A 14,671-nucleotide genomic window follows, 5' to 3' on the forward strand; every position below is an offset into this window, starting at 1 on the left:
ACATTCATTATCTTTTGAAGTCAGTGAAAATTCTTGCTATGTTTTCAGAAACTTAATTTCATTTAAGTCTTGTAACTAGAAACAGTAAAAGCATCAAGTACCTGTAATGTCACATGTTTATGTATCTAAATGTTCATTCAAATGCCTAATGTGGTCTTTCTTTCTCCTCTCCGTCCTGTTTTAGGAATTGGCTCTTCGTAGTCAGCTTCCAACAATGGAACAAGATGGTGGATCTCAAAATCCTGTTTCATCTCCTGGAATGTCTCAGGAAATGAGAACAATGACTACAAATAGTTCTGATCCTTTTCTTAACAGGTTTGTTGGAGTAGCTACTAGAGGGAGAATTTTGATTTAAAATTCTGTTTGGTACATGTAATAGTTTATTTTGAACATCTGTCTTTGCCAAAAGCCACAGCTGTAAATGAATCTTTCCTTAAATGGCAAGTCTAGTAAAAGTTGAGGATTAAAAGCTGTCTCCTGTGGGAGGAAGTAGTCTGTTCAGACTTGTAGAAAGGTTTTTTTATTCAAAGTCATAACATGTTTGCTTCTGCATAATCTGTTGACTAACAGTCATTTCAAATTACTGACTCAGAAGAATTTGTGAGTAGCTTGCTATGAGATCAAATGAACTGTGAAGCACATTTAGGACTAGACCTTGAGGTTCATTTTAAGGTTTCTCTATTCATCCCTCCCCTCCACTTCAGGTATTTAATTTAGCAGTATTTTTATGCTGTTAATATTAGGTCTGCAAATAGTGGCTTGTTTTGGTTTAATTGCTGCATGAGTTTGAAGTGAATCTTCTAAACACAACTTGAGCTTTATAGTATAAACTATTCGTTTTCATACTTTTTTTTTTCTTTAATCCCTCTGAGTTACAATTTTTTTGGTTGGAAATACTGTTCTAACTACAGCTTGCAAATGCTTCATACTAACCAATACAGTTTTGGAGAAATTACTGCAGTTTGAGATAAGTTGCATCTGTACTTTTTGCTTAGCATGCTGGTAAGAAAATATGAAAATGGTAAAAGTCATACCTCTAAGCCACATAAACTTTTAATTAACGAAGCAAAAATCTACTAGTGTTCCAACAGTATCAGGTAGTTGATCTTGAGTTGGAGTAGTTAATTTTATAGCTCTTAATTGGATTATATATTGTCAGTATTCTAAGCTGATGTCAATTTAGTATCCCCTATGATAAGAGAATCCATCAGAGTTCATTACTACCTTTCTGCATTACCCTGAAATGCTAGCCTAATGTTAGGATGCTTCATGAAGTATAACAACGTGCTCATTCTCCTTTTTAATGCTATATTTTATATTATGGAAAACCCCATAGAAGTCTTTCAATGTAAGTCTTAGCTTCCATAGCTTTTGTCATCAATACAGTTTCAAAACTGCTTGTAAGGTGACTTTGGAACAGGGCAAGCAAAAATGCCTGCCTTAATTTTGGATATTGAAAACTATAAAAATGTTTGCAAACCTTTGCTGCAACTATGAATCCCTTCCTGCATTTTTTTAAGTAACTCAGTGTTATTGGTACCTCTCACCTGGATATTTCATCCACAAAGGTGTACTGTTGTTGTATTTAATTCTTCCAGTAATTGACAGTTCACCAGGTTAGCTTGTTTCATTTTCGGCCCTTTCCAGGAGACTTCTCTACCATTTCATGTGCTCTATCCTCACTATTAATTCTCAAAAGTAAAGTTCAGTAGTGATGGTGCAAGAACATCCTTTCCATCATGTCACTAGAATCTGGTGTCATTTGTATGCCTTGCATTATGCAAATAACACCTGTTGCCAGTAAGCTTTTTCTCCTACTGCATGAAATATTGCCAGTGCCAGTGTTGTGTATGTTACTGTGTGAGCAGGAGAACAGTTTCTGTCTCAAATTATGCAGTGTTTTGAGTATATTGGGAGTGGGGGATGGGGGAAAACCTAAGTAAAAAAGGAAGGCCTTGCACATGGAGAAGAAAGTAGTGGTGTTTCATTATTAAACTCCCTAAGGAGTTCAATAGTTTTGCCCTAAAGATTTTCTTGATGTGCCTTATGTTATAGTTCAGACTTAGAGAAATGCTTCTTTGCATCTTTCTAGGGTATATATAAAGTTCCTGCTGAGACGGTCCTATGAATTTCAGGAGGAGTCATAGAATCATAGAGTAGTTTGGGTTGGAAGGGACCTTTAAAGGTCATCTAGCCCAGTGCTTCCCACAGGTTGCTTAGAGCCTTATCCAAACTGAACTTGAATTTTTCCAGGGATAGGGCATCTACCATCTCCAAGCAAACTGCTGCAGATTTTCACCATCCTCATTGTAGAAGTGTCTTCCTTGTATCTAGTCTGACTCTACCCTCTTAGATTAAAGCCGTTACCTTTTGTCCTATTGCTGCAGTTCCTTGTAAAAAACTCTGTCCCCACCTTTCTCATCGGACTCCTTTAAGTGCTGAAAGGACATAATAAACTCTCCTTGAAGCCTTTTGTTTTCCAGGCTGAGCAATGCTGGCACTCTCAGCATGTTATCTTAGAAGAGCCGTCCCAGCCCACTAACAAAGTTGGATATTCAAAGTTTAGGTAGTCAAATATTTTCCACTGCCTACATAATCAGAACAACTAGAAAACATTAGTAAAAAATTGTTCCATTGGAGCAACTTGACCAAATGTACAGTAGTGTTTTCATTTGCGTAGTCTATCTCCTCCTTGCTGTCTTCAGTACTGTCACTGTGGAATTTTATGAATCCAGATATGTACACTTTTTTTATTAGACTATTTTATCTTTTTGGTTTGCCACTCTTTTTATATAGCTTTGTTAGATTTATACTGGTAGTGACAGTAAGTCTCTGTTTAACTCCAAAATTGGGATTTATTCTTCTATATACACATATTTTAACAAATATTAGCTGAAGAAGCATCCATTCTATTTTGGGTAATGTGGTTTAGTTGCCTGTGGTAATTCTGGGTGGTGTGTCTTCTAAATTAAGAAATGCTTGTAATGCTTGTTGAAGAAATAGGAAATGTGTATTAAGAAGGGATTTAAAGAGATGGGCTGGACATTCCAAGTGTGAGAGCAGCAGCTAAAAAGCCTTCTCAAGTGATTTAGTTCAGAATAGTCTTACTTCTGTTTTTGGTATTTTCTCCCACAAAGTAAACCAGCATATTTTTTACAGAATCCTAATTATTAGGATTGTTGTGCAATGAGTGGTGATACGTTATGCAATGAGTGGTGATACTGGATTTTTTTAAATCATGCTTTTAAAAAATCTGTTTATGATTTAACTCTAAAGAAATGTTGGATTTCACAGTATCACAGTATTACCAAGGTTGGAAGAGACCTCATAGATCATCAAGTCTAACCCTTTACCACAGAGCTCAAGGCTAGACCATGGCACCAAGTGCCACGTCCAATCTTGCCTTGAACACCCCCAGGGACGGCGACTCCACCACCTCCCCGGGCAGCCCATTCCAGTGTCCAATGACTCCCTCAGTGAAGAACTTTCTCCTCACCTCGAGCCTAAATTTCCCCTGGCGCAGCCTGAGGCTGTGTCCTCTCGTTCTGGTGCTGGCCACCTGAGAGAAGAGAGCAACCTCCTCCTGGCCACAACCACCCCTCAGGTAGTTGTAGACAGCAATAAGGTCACCCCTGAGCCTTCTCTTCTCCAGGCTAAACAATCTCAGCTTTGTGAAATCTTACCTGTCATGGCTAATGGCTTACAGTCGTAGCTGATGACATTCTGCTCACACAGAGTTGAATAGCTGCTCAGCTGTCATCTGTTTGGTGCTTCATACTTGACAGGAAGACATACTCCATGTATTTCATGAGCATATTGTGAGGAGGATCAGTGTGTCTTCTTTTCTGATGCTAATTTGAACTGTAATTCAAGTTGATCTTCATGTAGTATTCAAGCTGGAAAATCAGTAGGGATTATTGGTGAATACTCCCACAACCAGAAAAAAAAAATTGATAATGCTTTGTGAAGCTTGGATGTTAGGAGGTAAATGGGAGGGAAAGTAATGGTGTGCTCCTACAACTGTTTATGAAGGCCACAGTTCCTATCAGAAAAACCTGCTTCTCCATGGGTCCTGCCCTAGCATGGGCTCCGCAAGGGTTGCAGATTCCTTTGGGGCACACTGATCTGCTGCAGCAGAGGGTCCTTAGTGGGCTGCGGGAAGACAGTTTGTGACACCACGATGTTCTTTGTGGGCTGCGGGGGAATTTGTTCCAACACCTGGAGCACCTCCTGCTCTCTCTTCCTTCACTGACATTGGTACCTGCAGAACTGTTTCTTTCCCATGTTCTCACTTCTCAGTCTCAGCAGCTGCACAGTGGATTTTTTTACCCTTTTAAAAGTACATTATCACAAAAGTACAACTTGCATCACTGATGAGCTCAGCCTTGGGCAGCAGGAGGTTCATTTGCTGGAACCAACTGACAGGGGGTCAGCTCTTGGTGTCTCCTTGCAGAAGCCACCCTTAGAATCATAGAATCAACCGGGTTGGAAGACACCTCAAAGATCATCCAGTCCAACCAATCCCCCAGCCCTAGCCAGTCAACTAGACCATGGCACCAAGTGTCTCATCCAGTCTTTTCTTGAAGACCTCCAGGGACGGTGACTCCACCACCTCCCTGGGCAGCCCATTCCAATGCCAATCACACTCTGTCAAGAACTTCCTCCTAACATCCAGCCTATACTTCCCCTGGCACAACTTGAGACTGTGTCCCCTTGTTCTGTTGCTGGTTGTTCCTTGAAGTTTCCCTGCTACAAAAACCTTGCTATCTAAACTCAGTACACTGATGTACTTTCTACTCCCCTCCCAGATTTCACACTGCCGCTTTCTTGGTTTTGCTGGCTGCACTGGCAGTAAGATGGCAAATGCACGTAAAGCCCTGTGGCATCAGTGTTAAAATTGTTCTGTCAACAAGATCGTGCTGAACAGGCTTTGTTTACAGGATGGCTGCTGTACCAGTGTTTGATTTATGTTGGGCTGCTCTCTTGCTGTGACTGAATTAGTAGTAATGCAAGTGGCAAGCAATTAAAGAATTGCTAAAGGACTTCCAACTATACCTCCTATTTATAACAGCAGTGACCTAAAAATGCACTTCAGTGGTTGATAGGGACATCAGTAGCTAAAAAAAATAATCCTCATGGAATTCTTATAGAAGTGTTGTGAAAAGGTTTGCCATTACTGTTAGCTTTTCAGTAATTATTAGGGGCTATCTGTGATATGCTTCCAAAGGTTTTTAGCTGTGGGTGGGTGCAGGAGATTTAAAACAGTGCAGAACACAGGCAGGCAATTTGTAAAGCTGCTTAATTATCATGTGAAATTGGATCAAAGTAATAAAGTTTTAATTGGAAGAGGTCTATATAAAGCAAAACCCAGCTGTTTCACACAGACCAGGGCTTCAGTTTTTTATGAGACTGGAGCATCTCCTGTGACAGCAGTATTTTCAAAGCCCTTGAATTGATTCAAAAGCAAGCATTTATTCTAATTTCTTCAGTACTCTGCCCTCAATAATTTTTTCCTCTCTTTTTTCTGTTACAGTGGAACATATCACTCCAGAGATGAAAGCACAGATAGTGGACTTAGCATGAGCAGTTATAGTGTACCCAGGACCCCCGATGACTTCCTGAACAGTGTTGATGAGATGGACACAGGTCTGTTCTGGCATGTATGCTTAATGTGTGTTTTCCAGATATCTTTGTGCCTGTTCGTGATGAAAACCAGCGACTGTGAAAAGCTGCAATACTCACAGCATTGTTTTTCTACCCTAATAATTTCCTGCAGTAGAAATAATTTAGCTAGACTTGTGAAAAATGTGTAAGCAGCTCTATTGGGAGGATGGGGGATTGAGCATAAATATTCCTGGGAGTGTAAAGACTAATATATGCTAAATGACATCAAAGAGCTGTAGAGATTTGTGTCAGTAGGTGAAAAAGTTGAAATGGAGGCATGTTCTTTGTATGTCTGCAAGCAATCAGGTCATCTTTGGATTTTGTGATGGATTTCTAGGAATCATATTGCTTGTGTGATGCAAGAGACACAGGATTAACTTTTTAACCACTTGTCCTGATAAATGGTGAGTTAGATAGTGTATTTAATATCTGTCTTGCTTTGTGTTACAACTAGGTGACAGTATCGGCCAAAGTAACATACCGTCCCATCAGAACCGTTTCCCAGACTACCTTGAAGCCATTCCAGGGACAAATGTGGACCTTGGGACACTGGAAGGAGATGGGATGAATATAGAAGGAGAAGAACTGATGCCAAGTCTGCAAGAGGCTTTGAGCTCTGACATCCTTAATGACATGGAGTCTGTCTTGGCAGCCACCAAGCTAGATAAAGAGAGTTTTCTTACTTGGTTATAGGGGCCTCAGGGAGACTGAATACTAAATCTGTGAAGGATCTGAGGAGATTAGGACATCTGTATCTGAAGTTCAGAACAAGCCAGTGTGGTGCACTTTGGCTTGTGTTCAGAAAAAGTAAATGAACAAACACTCAACAAGATTCTTTCATTTTGCTCTTCCTTGCCCATCACTGCTGTTATATATTGCTGACTTTTTTCCACAGTTGACTCTGAAGAACAGACATCTTCTTGATCTTTTGCTATTGCTGTTGCAACTACTGTTCAAAGGGGGGTGGGGAGGGACGATGAGCCTGTTTGGATGACGAATGCCATTCCTTTTGTCCTCATGTGCGCTTGCATATCATTTTATCTAAGTACTCGGATTTGAGGGTTAATTTCTGCATGTCACTGCTTGTAGTTTGCTCAGCTAGTTGTCTCCTGCTGCCTGTGGCAAGCAGTAAAACATGACATACTGGGGTGACAAGCCAAAAATGATGTATCTGGTCGAAAAAAGTCAATACTGATTTGGAGATACGACTTAAAGGAGGGCTGAAGACTGTTTGGCATTAAGTGTTTCTACTAGTAGCTCTTTAATTAGTCACAAAGTGCTCTTGTTCATATGTTATAGTAAATCATGAGTTTTACATAGAAACATATATGAACTTTGTTGCCACATATTCTAGCCTAACTTTTGTTTGTCAAAAATAGTTTGGTTATTTTTGTTAGTTGGTTTAACTGTAGCTGTAGGATGGGAAGTAATTATAGGTGTTCTCTTTTTTTTTAATAGTGAAATCCAGTTTTTTTTTTTTCTGATTTCACATAGTCTTATTTAAATCTGAATTGTCTGCTTTTTTTTTATACTTAAAACATGCCTATTGTAGCCTGATAAGCTAGAGTACATAAACCAGTATGTTTTGCCTGTAACTTTTAAATCTTTTTAAAGGCTAGCTTTGAATGTAATCATTAGAATTCATGACCAGTGGCTTATTTTTCATGGTTATTTGCCAGATTTTTAATTAGAATCCAATTTCAGTGGTATAAAAGGTAGAATACTAAGTGTTGTTATGTACAATTCAAACACTTACTTTAAAGTAGCAGAAACCATATTGAAAATGACAGATGCAGCTAATCTCTCTTCTGGTTTTCAGTTTTGATACCTAAGCAAATTTAGAGTTCAAATTCCTTAATGGCAATAAAACTTTCCATAAAGTTTTAAAGTTAGCATGGAAATAGTCTGAACAAGTGGATATCACTCTAAGTTGCAATGAAAAGGCTAGAACACCAAAAAAAAAAAAAACAAACAGACAAAAAGAGAGGGGAGAAAAGGAGATCTTCAAGAAAAACTCCCAAATGTAATTGTTATCAAATTCTGTTTGGTGAAAAATAAGCCCTGGGCACTATACGTAGAAGAATGTAAAGATATGTGTTAGATGGTGACATGAGCAGGTAATGAAGATGTATATTAGTAGTAGAGCTTAGCATGGGGTAGAAGTGAATATGAATTATCTTTATTTTAACAGGAAAAGATGTATCACAAGGTTGTTTGCAGGAGATGACACAGTTTCCAAAGAGTATTTTTAAATGAACAAAATGAGCATGAATCAAAGTTTCAGTATAAGCTATGAAGTCCCGTGGGGCTTTTGTTTTTTTTTTCTAATGAAAAATAGCATCACCAGTTAACACCTCTGTAGTTAAAGGCCTCTCACCATTCTCAACATGAGCCTTTACTTTCGAGAGTGTGTAAAATGACAATAAAGATACTGTAAGTGTGAAACTTGGGTTTGAAAAAAAGAAAATCTCAGCTAGCAGGGACTTCTCCTGGGGAGAGATTTTTATGGTTTGGGTGGGTTTTTTAAAAACACTTATTGTTTTTCAAGTTAAGAATAAATCAGCAAAACAAAGCAAAAAAAAAATCCCATATGATTATTGTTTGGATTTTTGTATGCTTCAGAAACAGTTCTGTTTTAGGATAGTGTAAAGAATGAAAACTCCAGACCAAGTCTCATTTTAAAAATCTGAAGCAGCAGGGGCAGAGATTTGAAATTTGCCACTATAAATGTACATTTACTACTTTATGTAAGGATGTTAGTGTTTGAAATATACAGAATTGTTTGTGGCTTGTTCTGGTATACAGGCAGGGTTTAAAATACCGATTTCCAAAACACATCCACAATGGCAAACATATTCTGCTACACCACCAATCCAACGACTAATAGGCCACTTGTATTGTGCAATGACACAGTAGCTCTTGAAGCAGTATATTGTGTCCAAGATAGGGATTTTAGTAGCATTTTTACAGTTTCATTATGAATTCTTCTCTCTTCTTCCCTTCAGAAAAAGACACTAAGTTGTTATAACTTGAATGGTCTGACTTAAAACCACAACAGCAAGGAAATTTAAGAGTTGCTTCCATTTCAGTTGTCTTCCGCAGTTGTATCTGGGTATAATAGCAGACACAATGCACTGAGTGCCAACTCCTGACATGCTGTACCTTGCTACAACAGGGATGAGTACAGAACAAATTTTCTTTCCTTGCTTTTGTGTGTTTGTCACAGCTTTAATATTTGAATGTTTTCTTCTCATTGTAGAAACACTAAATGGCTTATACTGTATCTGGGTAGCACTGCTTAGAGTTAGATACTGACAAACTGGGAATCCTTGAACTGCTCTAACATTAATTATGTTTTGTGATACTTATTTTAATTGATTTTAATACATTTCTGTTCTCTCATCTATTAGGAAGCATACCATAGAGATGTTGTACTCTTGGCAATCAACATTAATTTGGATTTTTTTTCTTTTTTTTAATTCTACAGATGCATTGTTTGAAGTGGTTAAAATTGTTTGAAATGCAAAAGTGTTTTGGGTAGTATTTTATACTGATGTATATATTGAAACAGAAATCATTGTAATAATTGTAATAGCTTTTAGTTATAAATACACTACATGCAGACTGATAGGGCTGTACAGTACTGTGCTGTTCACCTGGGCAGGGCTACTGCTTGGGAACGGGTTGCAGTGTCAGTAAATCACATGGATCAAATATTGTACCATTCAGTGTTGGCGCTCACCAATGCAAAAGGAGAAGAGACAATTTCAACATGATTAACGCTACATAGATTTCACACATCTGGTAAATTAGTACTAAAGTGACCTTTTCACTTACAAGCATGTTTTGGCTTTTTTTCTTTTTAATACAAATTAACAGGTGTGCCTGTGTAAAATAATTTGTTTTCTGTATCTTGGGAAAAATACTCTCCACATTTAGAATGTTGTATGTTAGAGAACTCCTAAATGCACCCTTGTCAAAAAATTATATATATTAGTTACCAATGTTACTATTAGATATGAGCATGACTGTAAGTTAGGTACTTAAGTACATTCTGTTACATTAATTTTCTTTATGTAATACTTTTTTTCAGTTGTTTTATTTGGTATAAATATATACTTTGTGCTTAAACATCTTTGTTTGTTTTTAACGTTCAGTAGTATGTAAAGACACTGATTTCCTTCAGTGAGATGGATGCATTGAATTGTTGGAATTCCTATTGTAGTACGTCTGTTCTTGTCCCCCTTGTCACTGCTTGTGTAGTCATAAACTCCAGTCCTGCAAATACTCTGTACAAGCTCACCTGAGAGACCAAGGAGTCCCACTGAAGTGGATGAAGGCTTAACATTAATGTGTACATCTCTGTGTGCTTGCAATAATGAAGAGATGGTGACTCTACTGAGCCTCATACGGTTTGTGTAAAGCAATCCTTTAATTGCATATGGCACTACAGTGAGAGCTGGTAACACAACATCTGTTGCCTACTATAAGCATCCTCTTTTTGCAGATAAGCTGGCAATGTTCAGGATCTTCCCACGTAGCAGATACATTCTTGGCAAACTCTAAAGTTTATACATTAATTTGTGGCAGACTATCAATAAAGACACACTATTTTCATTTCCAAGTTTTGCCTTATGAATTGTGAAATATGTAATGGCATACCTTGAAAGTGTCTGAAGATTTTAGTTTAAAAAGCTTGACAAGATTAATTAATTTTGACTTTCTGTAAAACAGAAATTCTGAAAGGTGGGGGGTTTTAATGCAATGCAGCTGGTGATGGCTGAAATCACACTGTTGCATTTTAGCAGTTCCAGAATTGCTACTATTCAGTGAAATTCAATGCGGTTCTGTGTTGGCTTAGTTAAAGGTCCAGGGCTCAATGCTTATGCTACTTTGTCTTTTACTCCTGAGTTACTCCTCAGATCCTTTAGGTTTAAACCTAACCTCACACCTTGCACCTGGAAGTAGAAAGCCAGTGCTAAGGCCCGACAAGACACCGATCCTGATTGCTGATATCACTCTCTCCCATTTATAAGATGGTGACATACTGCAGTAGTTGAAGATAGGAGTAACCTTCTGAGGCAGCCCTAAGTAGACAGCATTACAGCAAGGTAGGATATCTGGTCCAGGTGTTCCAGGCTCACTTGGCAATTCTTTTTGAAATATTTACAACACTTAGTTATAAAGTATTGGTTTCAGCAGGCCAGAAATAGTATGCTTCCAAGGAAACTTTGAGTCTTCCCTATCCTAATGTGCAGATTATTAGGGGGGAAAAAAAAAGGCACCTAGGTTCATTAACAAAATAATTGAGATCAGGCTATGAACTGTGTAGCACATCCTGTTCTGGAGGCTCATTCAGAAAGAGTGGGGACGCAGATTCTATTTAGAGTATCACCATCGTAAGTTCCTGGCCAAGAGTAAAGGTGTTCTTCTTGCCCCTTGTCACCACTTACTGCTAACAAGTTATCTGCACCTTCTAAATTTAGATGTCACTGAAATAAGAAGGCATCTGCACAGCATGAGAAATCCTGGTTGGCAGGAAGCAGTAAAAGCAGCACTGAAACCCAAGTCATCTTTAGCATATATGTTTTTCATTTAAGATGTGACTCAACTTTGAATGGTCTTCGCAGCTGTAAACTGTCCTGCAGGTAAATTGTATTTGGATTTAGATTTTCATTGATTATCTGAGTGTGATAAGCACCAATAGGATCGCTGAGAGATACAGAAACTTCTCTTTGCAGTTTAGTGACAAGAATGCTAGAAAGCCTGTTACCCAAACTGTAATACCAGCATCCATGTATTAGCCATGGCTTGGAAAATAAGCTGGGTTTGCATGAAACCCATGTGTGGCTCAGGTTCCTTACAACAGTGAAATTTACTGTGGTCATTCATGGATTTTGATTTATCATCATCTTAAAACAATGAAGTCATGAAAATAGGAACTGAGCACACCTGTCCTGCTGTAAGAGCTCTTAGGTGCTCTTAAACATATCTTCCTCTTAACCAAGGAAAGAGATCTGGGGCACTTGTTTGTGGCAGCTGGCTTGACATTTGCTTGCGTTTTATTTTTAATGTCACTAACCTCTAAGAGATGACCATCTTACTGAAGTGAGTGCATTGGTGACAGCTGAAACAAGAGGTAAAGACAATTTTTAAATGCAGTCAGCACTGTCTAGCTGGATACACACTGCCCTGGACAAAGAGGACTTCCACTTCATAGTGTCACATCTGAATTGCTGCTCAGCCTTTAAATGTTGCCATTTCCCAGAAGAGCTGTGGGGCATAGTTTTACTTGTCCTGGGAGCACTGAAATGTTAGTATTTGCAAAATGCTTTGAGGATGCATTTGACAAAAGCATTATTTAGATTCTTCCTATTAATTCAAACCATGCCATTTTGCAGATGTGTTCCTGAGAGGCAGCACCATGTAAGAATATAATTTTTGTGATGTAGTAAATGTATGCATCCAATTCTGCCACCTTAAACCCACCCACTGCAGCATGGTAATATGTTAGTGTAAAACAAATGATAGTTTTCACTGCTTGTGGACAGACATTCAGTAGGAAAGGTGTGCTGCTGATTTCCAGTTAGCCTTTCTCTGCTGTTCACCAGTTAACTTGAATCACCTTGTGTGATGGTTTGGGAGTTACTTGCCCTGCCACTCTTATGAAATCAGAGTCCCCAGGAGGGGCTCCCAACAGCCCTTCCGCCTTCTTTCCACCCCACTACCTTATCCCAGAGTATGCCTTGCATGCAAGGCAAGTTTGGAGGATCAACAAGGGTGGTTAGAAGCAGAATTAGTTGGGTTACACAGTAAAGCCCAGGAAGAAAATCATAGGCACAGACTCCAATAGATAAGAGACTCACACACTGTCTTATCTATATTTGTGTTCTTGTTTTTATACATCTCGGCAAGCCTGCGAGTGAAGTAAACATCACCACTGTTTCCTTTTCACAGCCTATAATCTACTTTTTCTCACTAAAATATTCCAGTTAGCCTCAAACTAGCACACCCTGTAATTTGGTGGGAGACAGAGAGCGCACAGTTACCACTGACAAATCAATGTGCACCAGTTCTTTCTTTTCTGAAAAAATTTGCCTGAGTCTTTAGGGATTTAGCCATTTTTTCCAATTCAGCATTCCTCTTTAGCTTTATCCAGTCTTGCTTTTGGGAAGCCAAAGTAACCTTTTAGATGTAGAAGTACATTGATGAATTATGAGAGAGAGGGGGAATCTTGTGTCATTATACATACATACACACAGAGTAATGCTGCATGCATTTCTGTGCTTATCTATAGATAGACACACTATGTATAAGCACCAATTTTCTGCCTAAAAACAACTCAAGTTCTCATGAGCATTGTGACATTTGTTCTAGGTTCATATGGAGTAAAAAAACAAAACAAAGCAAAAAGTGTGATGTCCCAGTTACCAAGTCTGCATGGCTGCTGCTTATTTTTAAATCTAAAGGGTTTTAGGTGTGATGAGGACTAGTTTGTTCAGAAGATAAAGAGAGAGCATGTGAATGCACATTACTCAGCTGTGCACCTCTGAAGAAACCAGCCATGAGTAGTCATAGCACAGTATGTATAAGTTCACTTTTTGGGGGATTTAAAGGCACCTTGCACATGGACAAAAAAAAACCCAAAACAAAAAAAAAGCCCCAAAACCAAGGGGGTGGGATAAGAGAGGATATGTTGCCAGTCACTCCTCTCCTGTTAGAGTGCATCTATTGCTTTTAAGCTAGAATAGAAAGGAAATTGGCTTCAGATAAGATTTGTCTACCCTGAAGTTTGCCTTCAGGCTTAATGCATAATCCATGATCTTAGTATAGGCACATTCTGTAACGGTGTAGTTATGTATGTGCATACACAGAAAGATGTGTACGTGTGGCTCAGGAGATTAAGGAACTGGTACGTTATAGGGCAAAATGTTACTCATGGCAGGGATTAAACCCCTAATGTTGTAGTTCAGTACAGATAAATGCCATGTTCCACTGAAAAATAGCACGTACTGTGCTACTTGCTCGAGCTCTTCCTTTTAAAGAGAGATTAAGATGTTTTTGGATTACATCCCTATCCCCAAGATCTGACGGCAGTTGCTGGGATTTCTTTTGTTTTTGAAGATTTAAGCTGCCTCTACGGGTGGGCTGTTTGAAAATATAATAACATGTGGATTTATTCCACATTTGAATATAACTATTTCTGTGCTATAACTTCTGTTGCTAGGTATTTCTGCAGAAGAACAGCAGCACTGGAACACAAGGTGACAAGCTGATGTCCAGGCATTTGAAGGCAATTCAGGGTGCCTTTGAAGTCAGAAATCTTTGACCTTAAGTTTTGAATCAGCCCTTTGGTCTGCATGCTGTGTTTGCATATAATGTACTCTGCTACTGGAACAAGGTTGAGATTTTTATATCACATAATAGGAAAACTGAGTGTTCTGACTGCTTCTAGCACAGACTGTGGTGGCCACTCTCAGGCTTTTCTTTCTTTTTTTCTCCCCCCTTCTTCCCCCCCTTTTTTTGTTATTTGGTTTGGCTTGGGGGTTTGGGTGTCTTTTTTCCCCCCATTGTGCCATTGTCAAAATGTAAGATAGACTTTCTGTGCTATTCACTCAGATCTGAGCAGGGACTTCATATATTTCTGTGTATTCACACACATTTGTGATTTAGATTTAGAAACATACACACAAATTTTGAAGGAGCTTCCAGTGTGCTGTAAATAAGATCAGACAGTGAAGTGTTTGGAGAAAACTGGAAGACAAACCAATACAGATGAAAAGACAAGTATGTACTCAGAAGTAGTTAGCTACAGGAGTCAAAGATTAGGACCTGGTAACTCAGTAGATAAAATTGCTGATGTGATGCAGGAGAACATCACAAAATTGATCTATCTGCAGGTTAGCAGAGGGTTTTCTCTTATAACAATGTTTATGGGCTTATGAGATGCACAAATGCAGATGCAATGGATAGAAAAGCAGTTTTGTGCTGGTTCCTATCAGTGAGC

General features: G+C 38.7%; 1 protein-coding gene across 8 annotated transcripts in view; it reads left to right on the top strand.

Moving 5' to 3' along the window:
• The window catches only part of YAP1 (Yes1 associated transcriptional regulator), a 94,252-nt gene extending 83,964 nt beyond the window's left edge, over positions 1 to 10,288 (top strand). For all 8 annotated transcript variants that reach the window (XM_064170541.1, XM_064170554.1, XM_064170547.1 and 5 more), the window contains 3 exons: positions 185 to 315; positions 5,534 to 5,646; positions 6,119 to 10,288. In XM_064170541.1, the coding sequence (XP_064026611.1) occupies positions 185 to 315; positions 5,534 to 5,646; positions 6,119 to 6,357 (483 nt within the window). In that variant the 3' untranslated portion in view covers positions 6,358 to 10,288. The remainder of the gene's footprint in view (positions 1 to 184; positions 316 to 5,533; positions 5,647 to 6,118) is intronic.
• Positions 10,289 to 14,671: the final 4,383 nt, after the last annotated feature.

Source organism: Pogoniulus pusillus, chromosome 3 (assembly GCF_015220805.1).
Source record: "Pogoniulus pusillus isolate bPogPus1 chromosome 3, bPogPus1.pri, whole genome shotgun sequence".
Lineage (NCBI taxonomy): Eukaryota > Metazoa > Chordata > Aves > Piciformes > Lybiidae > Pogoniulus > Pogoniulus pusillus.